This window comes from Aquarana catesbeiana, linkage group LG05 (assembly GCF_042186555.1).
Source record: "Aquarana catesbeiana isolate 2022-GZ linkage group LG05, ASM4218655v1, whole genome shotgun sequence".
In the NCBI taxonomy this organism is placed as follows: domain Eukaryota; kingdom Metazoa; phylum Chordata; class Amphibia; order Anura; family Ranidae; genus Aquarana; species Aquarana catesbeiana.
The window spans coordinates 652,825,891-652,843,755 of NC_133328.1; the positions used below are offsets into that span (position 1 = coordinate 652,825,891).

Here is a 17,865-nt window from a genome sequence, read left to right on the forward strand (position 1 = left end):
GTAGGCCTAAAAATATTATGGCCACCCCTCATTTCTGTGCCCCCCTTCCCTCCCATAGGTCTCTTGTACAGCAGAGCTGATCCAAATTCTGAAGACCTCAAAATATTATGGCCACTAGATGGAGCTGAGGAGTATAGAACATACAGTCTGTCTTTGTAATAAGAGATACAATGTAACAATTCTAGAGAACGCTGGAGGAAATGTAACCAGTGGTGCTGATTCCCTCTAGCATTCTCGAACAATCCTTATTCTGATATTTCATCTGTTTATGATGCCGTTGAATTGACGTAACATTATTTACAGATTGAAAAAAATGAAACTTTTGTTTGTTATAAAACCTGAAATGGTGAAAGCTTAAAAATGAGGTAGGCAAAGATGTAGTCATCTCTAATTTATATTAACGGGTGGTTAATTAGAGGGTTTAAAGTATATTCTTTATTCAAAATGGGAGAAAAAAACTTTTTTTTTTATTTTGAACTTTGCAGTTGACCTGTTTACCTTCTCCTGACACTCAGTTGACCATTTTCTGACCTTCGGTTAACGCATTGTGGCTTACAGTTGACCTCCTGACCTGCCTTTGACCTTCAGTTGAGCTCCTTCTGACCTGCATTTGACTTTCCCATGGACTTGCAGAGGACTGCAAAGGCCACTTGTGGTGAACCAAGCCCATCCACACAGGTTTTTCCTTATCTCATACTTGGATGTTTGGTGTTCTCTCAGGTCCCGACTCTCCTCTGTGTGTCGATGAGGAGTGTCAGCAGCGGAACTGTTCCTGGAACCCCTGGTCGGAGTGGAGCAAGTGTTCCCGATTCTGCGGGGTGGGTCAGCAGAGACGTCTTCGTACTTACAACCCGCCTGGTGAGAAGGGAGTGTGGTGTGATGACATCCTGACTGGGAACACAGAGAGGAGATTCTGCAACCTGCAGGCATGTAAAGGTAACAGAGGGACTAGATGGAAGGGGGGATGAAGTGTTTTATCTGCATTATAATACGAGAGCGCCCTCTGGGGGTTGGGCAGAGTACTGCAGGGCTGAGCACCCCACAGGAGTGCATTTAGGGATTGTACACTCCAAATTAAGCTGCCAATGGTGGATAAACTGAAATGATGGAAGCATGAAGGGGAGGGGGGTTGGGGTTCCTGGAGAACTGGGGGGAAGGAGGGGAAGTTGGGGTTCCTGGAGACCTGGGTGCTGAGGATCGGGTCGGAAATCATGATTGGATTGTACAGGTGCTGATTGGACATTGTAGGCTGTGATGGTGGAACACAATGGAGATGGGGAAATGTTCCTCTGTAGGATGACCTGTACAATACTTCATAACCTCTGACAAGTTTCTCCCCCATCATCTTCTCTTATTCCCTCTGGTGTAGTAAATGGCAGCTGGTCCAAGTGGAGCCCGTGGTCCTGGTGTGACCGGACATGCGGTGGAGGAAGATCGGTGAGAAGTCGGACCTGTACCAGTCCACCACCAAAAAATGGAGGAGAAGAGTGTCCTGGTGAGAAATACCAAGTGAGGATCTGCAACCTCAAACCCTGCGGTGAGTCCACAAGGGTAACTGCACCCACCAAAGGAAGACATATACACAGGGGCCCTGCACCCACAAACGGCTGAACTCCATTCCTAACATCAGTTCTGCTCAGACATGGCAACTGTGAAGTATGCGGTGTGGAGCCCACCTGGACTGTGAACCAAGGTCATACACAGCAGGCCCTCACCCAGGGTAGACCTATACACAGGGGCCAGCACCCAAGGGGAGACCTATACATGGGAAAAGGGGGGCCAACACCTGAGGGTAGACCTATACTTAGGGCCTACACCTAGGCATAAACCTATGTACACAGAGGCCCACATACCCAAGGGTAGAGCTATACACAGAGGGCCAAAGCCAAAAGGGGACCCAATACATAGGGGAGCCCTCACTCGGCGGGTAGATTGATAGACAGGAGGGCCTCCATCCAAGGGGAGACCCACCCATACATATGGGCAACCCATACCCAGGGACAAACTCATACACTAAGGGCCACACTAAGGAAGACATATACACAGGGGCCCTGCACCCACCAGAGGAAGACTTATACACAGGGGGCCCTGCACCCACCAGAGGAAGACTTATACACAGGGGGCCCTGCACCCACCAAAGGAAGACTTATACACAGGGGCCCTGCACCTACCTGTGGAAGAGGGCCTGCGTCCAGAAGGGAACGATACACAGGGGGCCCACACCCAGAAGGACACCTTTCATAGAGGCCCACACCCAGAGGGAGAGCCACACACAGGGGGCCCTGCAATCAGATGGAGACTTAAACACAGGGTTCCTGCACCTAGAAAGAGACTTTACGTAGGGTTCCTGCACCTAGAAGGAGATGGTACACAAGGTTCCTGTACCTAGAAGGAGACGGTACACAGGGTTCCTGCACCTAGAAGGAGATGGTACATAGTGTTCCTACACCTAGAAAGAGACGGTACACAGGGTTCCTGCACCTAGAAGGAGACCGTACACAGGGTTCCTGCACCTAGAAGTAGAAGGAGATGGTACATAGGGTTCCTGCACCTAGAAGGAGATGGTACACAGGGTTCCTGCACCTAGAAGGAGGTGGTACACAGGGTTCCTGCACCTAGAAGGAGGTGGTGCACAGGGTTCCTGCACCTAGGAGGTGATGGTACACAGGGTTCTTGCACCTAGAAGGAGATGGTACACAGGGTTCCTGCACCTAGAAGGAGGTGGTACACAAGGTTCCTGCACCTAGGAGGTGGTACATAGGGTTCCTGCACCTAGAAGGAGGTGGTACACAGGGTTCCTGCACCTAGAAGGAGATGGTACACAGGTTCCTGCACCTAGAAGGAGATGGTACACAGGGTTCCTGCACCTAGAAGGAGGTGGTACACAGGGTTCCTGCACCTAGAAGGAGGTGGTACACAGGGTTCCTGCACCTAGAAGGAGATGGTACACAGGTTCCTGCACCTAGAAGGAGATGGTACACAGGGTTCCTGCACCTAGAAGGAGATGGTACACAGGTTCCTGCACCTAGAAGGAGATGGTACACAGGGTTCCTGCACCTAGAAGGAGGTGGTACACAGGGTTCCTGCACCTAGAAGGAGGTGGTACACAGGGTTCCTGCACCTAGAAGGAGATGGTACACAGGGTTCCTGCACCTAGAAGGAGATGGTACACAGGGTTCCTGCACCTAGAAGGAGGTGGTACACAGGGTTCCTGCACCTAGAAGGAGGTGGTACACAGGGTTCCTGCACCTAGAAGGAGATGGTACACGGGGTTCCTGCACCTAGAAGGAGATGGTACACGGGGTTCCTGCACCTAGAAGGAGATGGTACACGGGGTTCCTGCACCTAGAAGGATCTGTCACATCCTCTTACTATGTTGCATTTTATGGTCTTTATTGACTGCAGTGTTTTGTGGTTTCATCCATATAGAGGAGGGATGCCCGCCGGGTATGGAGGTGGTGGAGTGTGCCAATCGCTGCCCCAGGCGTTGTTCGGACTTCCAGCAGGGAATCGTCTGTCTGGATGGAGATGGCTGTGATCCAGGGTGTAGGTGTCCAGCAGGTAGGTCTTGTCTGCCTTTCGGCTCTTCTTCCTCTGGTTGCATGTCGCTGAGCCCCAATCTGTCTTCTGTCCCCCAGAAACCCTGGAGCAGGACGGCCGGTGTGTGTCCATCGCGCAGTGTGAGTGTACGGACAGCAGGGGGCAGAGCTGGATGGCCCAGAGCTCCCTCCAGGAGAACTGCAACAACTGCACCTGCACCAACGGGCGCCTCTCCTGCACCAACCTCACCTGCCCCACCGCCGAATGCAACTGGAGTCAATGGTCCACCTGGTCTCAGTGCTCCGTCACCTGTGGGAGTGGCCAGCAGACTCGTATCAGGTGACAACCGCCATTGTTTCTGTCATGAGGCACAGAGCAACCAATCAGCATTCGGCTTTCACTTATCTAGCTGATAATTCCTCTTCAGTGATTGGCTGTTAAGTGTCCCAGATGATTGGGGTTCATTGTATGTAGTGAGGTTAGCAGTGCTCCTCACAGTGACATGATAGTGGTGGGGACCTTTATGACATCATAGTGTCCTATCTTCTCCTCTGCACAGGACCTCCACATCGGGATCACTGAGAGAGCAGTGCCGGGATCCAGAAAGTCAATCCCACCCATGTCACCCAGGAAAGTGCCCGGAGCTGTGCCCACACGGGGGATGGGAGCGGCAGATCGGGGACGTGTGGCTGGTGGGCGAGTGCCAGCAGTGGTCAGTATCTATAAATATCAGGGGTCAGTGGGGGGGGGTCCTCTATAGCAGGGGTCTCCAAACCATGGCCCACTGTGAGATGTTGTCCAGCCAGGGTCAGCAGCACACCCTCAATGTACAGCTGAGGCTGCCTATGGTCTCTGCTTTGACCTGCTATAAGGGGGGGGGGGGGGGCTCTGATAAGGACCCTGATATAAGGGGGCTCTGATGAATTTGGACCTCTGATAGGGACCCTGATATAGGGGGAGCTCTGATGTAATGGATCCACTGATGTAGACCCTGATGTAAGGGGGGACTCTGAGAGGGACACTGATATAGGGGGGTGGGGTTCTGATGGGGATTATGATGTAAGGTGACACTCTGATGTAATGGGTCCTCTGGGGGGGACCCTGATATAGGAGGAACTCTGATGGGGGATCCTGATGTAAGGAGGGTCTCTGATGGGAGCCCATTTATTTCTAAAACTGATTTTTTGGCCCATGAATATGTGTGAAATATACTATGTGGCCCTCGTACTGACAACATTGGAGAGCCCCTGCTCTATCGGATGGTAGAAAAGGGATTCACATAAAGTGAGTCTCTACTCATGTATAGAGGTTATATCCTCAGACTTGTACAGATAATGTCTGAAATTCTTCTCTTTTCTGGTGGAAATGCTGCTCCCGGCTCCTTTCATTGCTGCCCCCGTGTCTGGTGGCCTTGGTCACATGATCTTTTCTGAAGTGGAGGATGGGCTGATCTAATGCTGTGTACACCGCCGGTCACCCTGGTGGATTCTGTGCAAGTCACAGACAGGGAGCAGCCAGGGTCGACTTGCTGAAGAGCAGTGCTGGGACTCGGTTCTGTAGCACCAGAAATTGACAAATAGCACCCCCCCACCCCCCCATTGATGGGTTGTTGGCAGGTTCTGCCCCTTTTGTACCCTTCTCTTACTGAAGCACCCTAGGCTGCCACCTTCTCTGCCTACTCCTAGGCCTGGTCCTGATTCCGAGGAGATAGCACTGTCAGGAGGGAGAATTATGACTGGACAAGAGAATTGGAAAGGAAACAAACGGTGGCCAGGTATTGGCTGGAAAGTGTGATGTCATACTCTAGAATATAGAGTGGAACGTATAGGAAAGCGGAGGGAATTCCATAGATTGAGGGCGGTGCGGAGAGTTCTGGTAGAAAGAAGCTTCTTCCTCAACCTGAGTGTCTCCTTCTGACTTCATTATATCTCTTCCTCCAGTATCTGCACCCCAGAGGGGAACTACTGCCAAGACATTGAATGCCGAGGTGAGTGTGTACCCCCAGGACCCCATCCTCACTGGAGTGCTAAAATAAAACCCAATCATGTCTTCTTCCTATCACCGATTGGTCTCATAGTGCCGCCATACTAGGAAAGCACATTCTTCTGCTTGGTCCTCCTCCTTTTCATGTTCATCTTCCCATTCCTTCACCTTCTCATCTTCCTTTCTCCGTTCCTCATTTCTGGTCGTCCTCCTTCACCTTCTCATCTTCCTTTTCTTCGTTCCTCATTTCTGGTTCTCCTCCTCTTTTCCTCTTTGTGTTCCTTTTAATTTTTTATTTTACATTTTCAATACAAACACAGATTACAGACATTATACTTGTGGTGGTTTCACAGTGCAGTGGGAGCAACTTGGGATATCAGATCTTATGAAGGCGCTAAAAATGATCTCTGTGATTTATATGCATTTCAAGGACTTGAAACAACTCTGTGTAACTTTAATCCATTCTACTTCTAAGCAATCTTTGTCAAACATACATAAATGATTATAAAATAAGAATTGAATTTCTCTAACAGTATCCTACCGAAAAAGAGAAAGAAACTCCGCAGATTTGGTGCTCCTTTTTGTTTTTTCACTTTCTCTTTGCTTTCCTTTTCATCTTCTTCTTTGAAATCCTCTGCCTGTTCCAATTCCTGCTACTTTTCCTCTTCTCATTCCTTTTCATGTTCCTCTTCACACTACTTTTCACATTTTTCTTCATGTTTCTCTTCTCCCACCTTTTACTCTTCATGTTCTTCTTCTTGTTACTTTTCTGTTCCTGCTCCTCTTCACGCCACTTTTCTCATTCCTCTTTGTGTTTCTCTTCTCCTTACTTTTCTCTTCTCTGGTCATCTTCACACTACTTTTCACGTTCCTCTTCATGTTCCTTTTCTCCTTCACACTTCTCTTCGTTTCTCCTCTCTTCACCCTAATTTTCACATTCCTCTTCATGTTCCTCTTCTCCTTCCTTTTCCCTTTCATGTTCCTCTTCTCATTTCTCTTCTCTTCTTGGTCCTCTTCACGCTATTTTTCATGTTCCTCTTCATGTTCCTCTTCCTTTCAGGCTCCTCTTGTCGATTATGCTCTATTCTTGTTCCTATTTCTCTTCCTGTTTTTCTTCTCATCCCTCTTCTTGTTTCTTCTTTCATTCCTCCTAATATTCTCGTTCCTCCTAATATTCCCGTTCCTTTTACTCTTGCTTCCTTTAATCTTTTTGTTAATTTTCCCATTCTTGATTTTGGCCCTTATTCTTCTTCTTTTCATTTCTCTACTTGTTCCTAGAACTCTTCTCCTTCCTCTTCCTTCTCATCTTCGTTTTTCTTCCTTCTCATCTTCTTCCTCTTGTTCTTCCTCCCTAAGTTTCACTACCTCTTTTCATTCCTCTTCCCATTTCTATTCTTTTAAATCTTCTTCATGTTCCTCTTCTTCTTCTTTTACTGCTTCTTTTTCTAATTTCCCTTCCTTTTCTTGCTCCTCTTCTCATTAATTTACCTCTCATTCTTTTTCAACTTTCTCTTCCCATTCCTCTTCTCGCTCTTTTTGTGTTTCTTTCTTTTCTTGGATATCTTCCCCTCTCCATACCTTTCCCTTTTCTTGTTCTTACCAGTCTTCATCTTTGCACCCCTCCTCTGGTTCCTCTTCACGTTTCCCTCTTTAATATTAATCTTCTTGCTGCTTTAAATCTTTTTGTTCCTTTCCATTCTTGATTTCTTTTGTCCTTCTTCTTATCCTCATTTCTCTTCTTGTTACTTCCTCTTCCTCATATTCTTTTTCTTTCTCATCTTCTTCTTCCTCCTTAAGTTCCTCTTTTTCATCCATCTTCCCATTCCTATTTTTTCATCTTCCTCTTCATGTTTCTCTTCTTCTTGTTCCTCTTCTCTTTTTCTCATTTCACTTCCTTTTCTTGTTCCTCTTCTCATTCCTTTACCACTTATTCTTTTTTTATCTTCCTCTTCCCGCTCTTCTTCGTGTTCCTTTATTGTTTATTTCTCTCATGGTTATCTTACCCTCTTCATCTTTGCATTCTTTATCTGGTTCCTCTACCTCTTCACATTTTCTTATTTACTTTTCTTGCTGCTTTTAATCTTTTTTGTTAATTTTTCCCATTCTTGTTTCTTTTGCCATTTTTCTGCTTCTCATTTCTCTTGTCCATTTAACTTTTCTCCTTCCTTTTCCTCAAAATGTTCTTCTTTCGTATCTTCTTCTTCCTCCCTAAGTTCCCCCACCTTCATTGCTCTTTCTCTTCCAATTCCTATATTTTTTTTCATCTTCCTTTCCTTGTTACTCTTCTCATTCCTTTACCTTCCTCTTCTCACTCTTCTTCATTCCCCTTTATCATTGTTTCTTTCTCTTCATGGATATCTTACCCATTTCAGTTTTCTCCCTTTTTCTCGTTCCTCCTAGTCTTCATCTTTGCATTCATCTTTGCATTTATCTGGTTCTTCTCCTCTTCTGGTTCTCCTCCTCTTCTGGTTCTCCTCCTCTTCTGGTTCTCTTTCTCTTCTGGTTCTCTTTCTCTTCTGGTTCTCTTTCTCTTCTGGTTCTCCTTCTCTTCTGGTTCTCCTCCTCTTCTGGTTCCTCTTCCTTATCTCTGTCCTCCACCTCTTCATACTCTCTGTGGTCCTCATCTCTTTCCTCTTTGATGTTCCTCATAGTGTCTCCTGATATCTCTCAGTGAGGTCAGCCATGCTTTCCCTCTCAGATCCTTTAGTATGGTGATGGTGCCCATAAATTTCGGGAAATGAAGCCATTGTTAATCCAGTAAACAACCTAGAAAAATCCTTATGTAATTTGACTGATGAGACCTGTTTGGTTGCTGTGGAGAACAGCTGCACTTTTGTCCCACCATATATAATTTGGCCCATATTAATGTCTGTTTTGTGTTCTCGCAGTTGTGCTGAAGTAACACCAATCTGAGAAAATATAGAAAAAGAATGTTTGGGGACTTTTCAGTTGCCAAAAACACTAACCACAATTTGTAGGACAAAAATTATAATGTTATATTTTATTGACTATCAGAAAACATGCAATAAAAGACATTTGGTCCTTTTTGTGTAAAAACCAGCAAAGTTATATACAGAGCCTTGAAAAAGTATTCATCCAGCTTCAGCATCTGCCTGGCTCCATGGCTCATGATCGGCACGATTGATCCTGCTGGGCACTGGAGTGGAATCTGTTCCGATGGACCTGGAGGGGCCAGGTGTTCCACAAATCCAACAAACAGACGCCTTTCCCCAATTCAAAAAAATATGGAGCAAGGGCAAACAGATGCAGGGGGTGCAGGGCTTCACTGAATACAGCCCAATGTGGAATAACCTCTCCTAAGCTGCGTCAGGGGCCTAGGTGGAGAGCCTTTGGGGTGTCCCTTTTGTCTCACATATTCAATAATGGTAAGCTGAAGTCCTTCCCTGAACTACAAAGTCAATTTGATCCACCTCCTTCCATGTTTTACTCATACCTTCAGCTCCGGCATGCAGTGGGGCGCACAGGGGGGTGCAGGGGGTTGGGTTATGTCGTCTACCCCTCTATTCCACCGATTACAGTCTAGCACTGAAACTAAGGGCTTTATATCACAATGTTACCAGATGTTGCTGACACACCATCTGAGGGTGCGCCCCATTAAGGCGGCATCCATGTGGGAAAGGGACCTAGGACCACTCGAGGGAGACCGGTGGGATGAAGCATTGCAAGCAACTATCTGCTCTTTAAATTTCACAAAAAAAGTATCACAATTATACATTGTACTCCATAAGATGGGCAAGCTGGCAAACCTTTTATGTGGCAGGTGTAGGCAGAACAGTGGGGACCTTATCCATCTCCTTTGGCTATGCCCAAAGCTGCACCGTTACTGGAATCAGGTACTTGGAACACTCAATACTCCAAAACTCAACTGTGTTCCAAACTGCTGGGGATGGTGCGGATGCTTTTCTTCAGCAGGGACAGGGAAGCTGGTCAGAGTTGATGGGAAGATGGATGGAGACAAATACAGGACAATCTTAGAAGAAAACCTGTTAGAGTCTACAAAAGACTTGAGACTGGGGCGGAGGTTCACCTTCCAGCAGGACAACGACCCGAAACATCCAGCCAGAGCTACAATGGAATGGTTTAGATCAAAGCATATTCATGTGTTAGAATGGCCCAGTCACAGTCCAGACCTAAATCACATTGAGAATCTGTGACAAGACTTGAAAATTGCTGTTCACAGACGCTCTCCATCCAATCTGACAGAGCTTGAGATATTTTACAAAGAAGAATGGGCAGAAATGTCCTCTCTAGATGTGCAAAGCTGGTAGAGACATCCCCAAAAAGACTTGTAGAGAAAGGGGGTTCTACAAAGTATTGACTCCGGGGGGCGCCATACAAATGCCCCCCCCCCCCACTTGTGCCATACTCTTTCCATGTTCGGATGATGGATTAAACCGTGCTCCGTGAGATGTTCAAAGCTTCTGAGATATTTGTATAACCTAACCCTGCTTTATACTTCTCCACAACTTTATCCCTGACCTGTCTGGTGTGTTCCTTGGTCTTCACATGATGCTGTTTGTTCACTAAGGTTCTCTAACAAACCTCTGAGGGCTTCACAGAACAGCTGTATTTATACTGAGATTAAATGACACACAGGTGGACTCTATTTACTAATTAGGTGACTTCTGAAGACAATTGGCTCCACTAGATTTTGGTTAGGGGTATCAGAGTAAAGGGGGCTGAATACAAATGCCCCCCCCACACACACTTTTCACATATTTATTTGTATCATTTATCATTTTCCTTCCACTTCACAATTATGTGCCACTTTGTGTTGGTCTATCACATAAAATCCCAATAAAACACATTTACGTTTTTGGTTGTAACATGACAAAATGTGGAAAATGTCAAGGGGTATGAATACTTTTTCAAGGCTCTGTACATGTAGTTACTTCAACTCGACATGTTTTGCCACTCTCTGGCTTCCTCAGGAGTTTTATAAGTGGTTTTATGGTTCTACCACTATAATTAAAGAATAAACACAATCAGTAAACATAATGTATACTGTATATGGGATGTGGTGCCCTCGATTCTTTCATTACAGTGATATAATCAGTAGTACGTATAAAACTCCTGAGGAAGCCAGAGAGTGGCGAAAACATGTCGAGTTGAAGTAACTACATGTACAGACCACATGGATGTAACTTTGCCGATTTTAAACATAAGGCCCAATGACTTTTAATAAATGGTTTTAATAAAATATAAAATTCTTTTTATTTTACAAATTGTGGTTCGTGTTTTTGGCACCTTCTAAGTCCCCAAACATTGTTTTTCTATGTGTACTATACGTGGGTTGTGGTGCCTTCGATCTCCACGCTCACCGGTGGTTGCTCTACATATTATAACGCTAATCTGAATAATAGGGACATTCCATTCTGTGTGTAATTCTGCCCTTCTCTCCAATATTCAGTGAATGGGGACTGGACACCATGGTCTCCGTGGTCTGACTGTCCAGCCACGTGTGGTGCCGCTGTCCAGATCCGCAGTCGTGCCTGTATCAACCCCCCTCCGCGTAACAATGGTTCTGATTGTGAAGGCCCAGACACCGAGAGGCGAAACTGTACCAACCAGCACTGTGAGGGTGAGCTGTCCCCCATGTTACCATCTGTTCTGTACATAAGACGAAGAGTCTGATTTACTAAAGTGTGAAGCTGGGTGAAGTGAAGGGAACCTGCATCCTCTTTAATCATTCAATCGTGTAGGAGAATTGAAAACAATGGAGTTCCTCCTTCTCCCTAACATTGTTGGGTGTTTTCAGTGGATGTTAGGTCTGGGATTGGCCATCGGTGGGAACAAGTATCAATGAGAAAGGCGAGATGTCTACCTATTCTCCCTCAGCCCACCAGTATCTCCATCCATACATGAAAAAGGTATGAATGTGGAGAGAGTGTAATGAGAGGAGATCTGATACAATCGATGTTCCAATGCTGCAAAGCACTGCCAAAGTCCTCCACTTTCTGCAAACCCTAAAAGAGACAGTCCCTTTGCTTTGGTACTCCTGTACCGGGCCTAGGCTCAGTTCATTTAGCAAGGAGGCCCATGATGGGGCTTTGAAGCAGGATGAATTCTCATACTGATGAGATCTGGGAGTGGAAGTCCTCTTCCTACCCTACTCACCACAGATGAGGATCAGCTGGATCAGGAGAATTGAGGGCTTGCAATTGTTGGCAGGAAGAAGTGACCTGAAATCCACCGGCTGGTGCCCACATATCAGAATAAGATAATGCAAAAAATGGCGCCACAAAGGCCAATAAAGCTGAGGAAAATCTCCAACCAGCTTCCCACACTTAAGTTTGCCTGCTACTTTCCCCTTTGAGTGGTTCATGTAGCACATTGTCCTGTTGTCAAAGAGCTCGTCCATTTGGCCCACGTTCTGGAAGATGAGGGCAGCTCTACGCATACCCAAGTGTTTGTGATGGCCATTAGGTGGGAGAGCAGAGACTGTGGTTGCCCCAGTCCCGGGAATTGCACAATTACTATGTTTCAGCCCTATGTATGTACCGGTCTGGGGGCCTGTCGGTAGGTTGTATGGGGACACCTATGATTTCTACTGATGCCTTTGCATTATAAAGCCATCATTACTGCCTATGTTATTCCATGACTTGACTGGAAGAGTTCCTCCTGATGTGTCTGTGCTCCTTTCAGGCAGCAGCCGATGTGGCTGGTCGGAGTGGAGTCAGTGTTCCCGAAGCTGCGGCACTGGAATTAGCAGCCGGACTTGGCGGTGCGACTGTCATGGAGCTGAATCTCTGGATGTGCCATGTAACAGCACTGAGCGCGTGGAGACCGCGGCGTGTTACCTGCAGCCGTGTGAAGGTGACTGCGGGAACAGCATTTGTATCTGACATTTGAAAATATTTACTTGTGTGATCTATGTTTTCTGTCCAGTCATACGTGTTCCATGTGGACGTACATGTTCCATGCGGTCATACATGTTCCATGCAGTCATATGTGTTCCATGTGGTCATACATATTCCATGCGGTCATACGTGTTCCATGCAGTCATACATGTTCCATGCAGTAATACATGCTCCATGCAGTCATATGTGTTCCATGCGGTCATACGTGTTCCATGCAGTCATACATGTTCCATGTGGTCATACGTGTTCCATGCGGTCATACATGTTCCATGCAGTCATACATGTTCCATGCGGTCACAGGTGTATTCCATGTTCTGTGTGTCTCTTGCAGGAAGCTGCTTCTGGGGCCAGTGGAGTAACTGGTCAGAGTGTTCGTGTCACTCTGCCCTCCAGCACCGCCTCAGGGAGTCTCGGGGGCCAAATGTTGAAGCATGTGACAAGCTGGGGAGTGAAGTTAGGACATGTGACCTGTCACAGTGCTCAGGTGAGAATTCTTCACGCCCACACCTGATGTCCACCAAACACAACCAAATATTTCACTGGATCTGAGCTCATACTGGGGTGACCATGTCTCCTCATATGTTCAATATTTCCTCCAAGATGGCGGAGATCCACCATGATATGACCCGTGTCCCACATATATATATATATGATTCCCCTGTTGTCTCATCTGATATTCGTTCCTCTCTCTTGTCTCAGAGTCCAGCTGTCGGCCACCATTTGTATTCAGTCCGTGTGGTTCTCCATGTGACAGCCTCTGTCCCTCCCGGTTATCGCCAGAGATTTGCCGCAATGTTTCCACCTGCCAGCCCGGCTGTTACTGCCTTCCGGTGAGTGTCAAGTCTAAATTCAGTGCCAGAGAGGTGGGTGCAGGGCCAATGCTGGAGAGTGACCAGGCGAAGGTTGGGGCACTCCACTGTCTGACCGGGGGGTCTCTGAGAGTATCCATTCCAGTTGTGGTGACTCCACCTTGGTTTGGTATCTTTTTTTTTTTTTTCAAATATTTTATTTTACCCACCAAAAGGCGAGTCCAGGTCATTACAGAGACAATGTAAAACATATATATGACATACATTACAATTGCATAGAAATAAACCAACATAGATCGACAAATGGGGGGGGGGGGAATATATACACCATTCTGTATGAGGCTAAACCATTCAATGTGGTCCCTAAGAATAGGTTATTAGATAGAAAACATTATGAAGCGCTTATAAAAAAAGAAAACGGATATATAAATATAAAAAACACTGTGAAAATGTCCACCACATGATAACTGACAGAAATGCAGTAAAAACCAAATGGTCTGGTGATTATGGACAATGTCCATGAGTCGGTAATTGTAGACCAGTAGACATCAATAAAAGTCAACAGGTGAGGGAATCTTGTGAGGAGACCGCCACCAATTATCTGAAGACTTACCAGAAAGGTTGGACTTGAAGGGGCTTTGACCTCTCAAATCAAAAAGGCTTGGGTGTCAAAACGCCATGGTTGATGAGAAACCAGCGACAATCCAGATAGCCTCGATCTCACTAAACTTGGTACGGTATAGGACACCAGTATGTGTTCAAACGGACATCAAAGTAAGATACAGCCGATGGGGGGGGACACCCAGGGAGGTTTACAATCAGCTCACAGGGTAAAACCAAAATGACAAAAATTGTTCCACATAGTGTGATAACGTTTCAGATTTTTTAATTAAAAATTGGTAAAGAATGAACACTCACATGTCAATCAAAGATTAATCGCATAAGATGGCACAATGGTGATAGCAGCACTTCACCGACGCGTTTCGTCTGAATAGACTTCATCTGGGGTATAAGTAGCAGCCACCATCGGTGTGCTTATATAGGAAATGTGGCTCCAAATTGAATTACCGCCTACCGGAAGTTCCGGGCGCATGGACGTCACTTCCGGTCCGGAGCAAAAATCTCAAGTGCCCGACAATAATAGTAAACAGTACCTCATATATATCCCATATAACCTTTAAGCTAAATATTATATAAACCGCACTTCGATGTGGGCTGCTATCAAGCCCCAACAGACAAAGTGTGGAAAACCGAAGCCATATTGTTAAAGAAAAATAGTAAGAATAGGTTATTTGTAGTAAGTCCCGAAATCACTTTCACTATTTTCCATGATCTTAATTACACAGAAAAAGGAGAGAAAAGGAGAATATGTTAGAGCAGCAAAAAAGAAAGAAAGTAAAGGAAGCAAAAGAGGGGGGGTGAGGATAGAGGGGTGGAAAGGAGGGGGAAGGGAAAAAGGGGGTCCTGGGTTGGAGGCATTAAGACAACTATTCATAAATGAGCTGCTCAATACTCAAGGGCCAAGTAAAGTGAGACCTTCTTCAGAGAGGACAAACCAATTCCATCATCTTCTCCACAGCTCGGAATATTTGTCTTCTTTATGTCGTGCCGAGAGTGCTAAATCCTCAAATTTGTTGATCTCTTCCACTTTACGCAGCCAGCATCTGACAGTCGGGTGAAGCATCTTTCCATTCGAGAGGGATGCATGATTCAGCAGATGTCGTAGTATTAACTTGTTATATTTTATTTTCCTGGAATAGATTTATGGTTTGGTATCTTTATGGTTTGGTATCTTTATGGTTTGGTATCTTTATGTCAATCTGTGGTCAGTAGAGAAGGTTCCTGGGGGTCCCTATTCTATGGAATGTGTGATTTGATCATCTCTCGTATATTTCCCCTCAGGGGTTCTTGGAGCAGAATGGCGAATGTGTCCATTCGTCGGAGTGTGGCTGTCCATACATGTCTCAGGATGGGATGGCGTATCTGGCCCCAGGTGGCACCGTGCATCTTGGCTGCAGAGAGTGGTGAGTCCGATGGCAGACTTCCCCCAAAGGGCACCAGACCCATCCTATTTGTGGTCCTCCAGATCACAAGACCATAAAGCACTTTAGTACATTTGAATTCCATTGTACAATTGGCCCTTTGAGTTGCATTTCTTTAGGTCGCTTGATTTGGAGGTAACCGTCTTTTGTTATGTCTTTCCAGCGTCTGCCACCAGGGGGAGCTGCAGTGTAACAGACAAAACTGTGAAGGTGAGTTTTGTAAGTGGCCGCTCTCCAAAGCCTACAGAAAAGTTAAGTGGCCAGTGTGCTATAAGGAAGGCAGAGCTATGCCTTGGCGCCCGAGTTCACGGCCCGCATAGGCTTCATGGAGCTTATAGATATAGAGGCTCCGTATTCTACGGTGGGGCGCTGTGACCCCTTTAACCAACTCTTTAGACTAAGGATGGACATACCTGACCTGTTTTATGGAGAACCAGACTTCCTCAGGGGCAGGAAAATGCACCAAGTTGAGTAGACTCTCTGCTTTGTATGTAATATATAGAAGGTACGTTGTGCAGAGGTCATGGGGCTTCATGAAGTTCTCTCTCTTGGTTGGAGATGGTTTTCGTTTGACTCATATCACAGGATGTGTTCATCGGTTTAGGTTAGATGCAGGGCCTGGACAAGGGGTGGGCAGGAAGGCGGGTACCGAGGGCACAATGGTGTACTGTAGGGATGGGGGCGATTTCCTTCTGTTACAAGGCTGACAGGAGTAGTGACAGCGACAGTGGTTTTGACCAATGACCGCTGCGAGTAGGATCCTTTAAATTTGCACATCATGAACCCGAGGGGGGTGGGGTGCACACTTTGACACCTTTGCCTTCGGCGCTGGATGTCCTGGCACTGGTTGGATGATTTTGGCCGGTTCTCTTTTCCAGGGGCTTGTCTAACATGTTGGGCATGTCTTATGTAGGTGAAGCCTTTCTCAGTGAATGGTCGGAGTGGACGCCGTGTAGTCACTGCATCCCGTCACCTCACAATGACTCCGTACCGCCATCTTTCTACTCCGTCCAGCACCGACACCGGATCTGCCTGAATGCCCGGACCGGCTTCCCATGGAGCCGAGATTCTCCATCTTGTAGAGGGGAGCTGACCCAGGAGAGGGTATGCCCCGACCAGGGGGTCTGTGATGGTGGGTATCCCTTGTGTGGTGGGGGATGGGGTGGATTTATATGAACAAGCCCCTGATGTCCGCCTTTTTTTTGTCTCAGATCTGTGTGTCTGGAACGAGTGGGGGGAATGGAGTCCCTGCCGGGAGCCCTGCAGTGGTGGTTTCCGCTCTAGATGGCGCCATGTTTATCACCCCATGGATGTGACCCAGTGCCAGGGCGCCCGCTTTCAGTCTGAGAGCTGTAACACGGCTGCCTGCCCAGGTAAGTGTCCAGAGAATTGGAATTTAGACTTAGTAACGCCTCCTTTGCAAACTTTTCTGACTTCTCTTTTCCCAAAGGAGAGAATTGTGAGGACCGCGGGAAGGCCTCCAAGGTGGCATGTGCCAACAAGTGTCCTCGTTCCTGTGCTGACCTCTGGGAACATGTGGAATGTCTACAGGGACAGTGCCGGACAGGTATGGCCAGCTCAGTCATTATTATCATGTGACATACATGCCGTACTGTACAGCGACCGGTGACTGGATACTCTTGGCTGTGCACCCCCCAAGTGACCAATCACTGCCCCTTCCTGTCCCCTCAGTGACCAGTCACTCTTACAGCTGCCCCTTCCTCTCCCCCCCAGTGACCAGTCACTCCTACAGCTGTCCCACCCTTTCTACAGTGACTGGTCAGTCTTACAGCTGCCCCACCCCCTCCTCAGTGACTGGTCAGTCTTACAGCCTTCCCCTCCTTCCATTGGCCAGTCTCAGTTTGTAAATCATTCCCCCCCACCCAGTTATTGGTCACCCTTGTGGAAACATGACCCGTTGCTCTTCTCTTGCAGGGTGCCGCTGTCCAGAAGGCTGGCTTTTGCAGGATAAGACTTGTGTGCCAATGGAGGATTGTCGCTGTGGACTGCCAACATCCAACGGCAGCACAGAGTATGAACCCGGTGCCATTGTCCATATCGGATGTAACAATTGGTGGGTTTGTGTATCTGTTACAATATCCGGAATCTTTAGAGCTGGTTGCACTTTTCCTGAATGATAATTTATGGAGGTTCTGTGAAATGTCTTCATACCAGGAACAGCGATGTCCCCTCGGCACTGTGTCCTTAGGTCCAGTACTGTGTGATTTATTATTTATGGCTCCGTAATCCTCCTCCTCTCTTGGTTGGTGATGGTCCTCATCTGTCCAGGTCATGGTGTATCTGGTAGTAGTTGGTTAGCTGAACTTTTTCTGGAATGTTTTGTATCTTCTCCAAGTATCTTCTTCAGGTCCAATGAGTGTCAAGAAGATCCCCCAACATTTATATCCACACAGGGAGCACCAACACCTTCATCCAACCACCATTCAATGTGTAGATGGTATTGTCTAAGAATAGTATGGTTCACCAATCCTAGGTACACTCCAATCCCAGATACACCAATCCTGGGTTCACCAATCCTAGATACACCAATCCCGGATACACCAGTACTATGTACCCCAATCCTAGATACTCCAATCCCAGATACACCAA

At 46.8% G+C, this 17,865-nt stretch overlaps 1 protein-coding gene across 1 annotated transcript in view; it reads left to right on the forward strand.

Annotated features, from left to right (window-relative positions):
- Positions 1-17,865, forward strand: part of LOC141146132 (SCO-spondin-like) — a 146,323-nt gene that overhangs the window by 116,445 nt on the left and 12,013 nt on the right. The window contains 16 exon segments of the mRNA XM_073632887.1: positions 721-936; positions 1,370-1,537; positions 3,430-3,561; positions 3,639-3,879; positions 4,100-4,252; positions 5,481-5,527; positions 10,955-11,125; positions 12,190-12,360; positions 12,736-12,888; positions 13,104-13,234; positions 15,116-15,237; positions 15,419-15,465; positions 16,169-16,387; positions 16,467-16,628; positions 16,706-16,822; positions 17,191-17,329. Coding sequence (XP_073488988.1) covers positions 721-936; positions 1,370-1,537; positions 3,430-3,561; positions 3,639-3,879; positions 4,100-4,252; positions 5,481-5,527; positions 10,955-11,125; positions 12,190-12,360; positions 12,736-12,888; positions 13,104-13,234; positions 15,116-15,237; positions 15,419-15,465; positions 16,169-16,387; positions 16,467-16,628; positions 16,706-16,822; positions 17,191-17,329 — 2,389 coding nt within the window.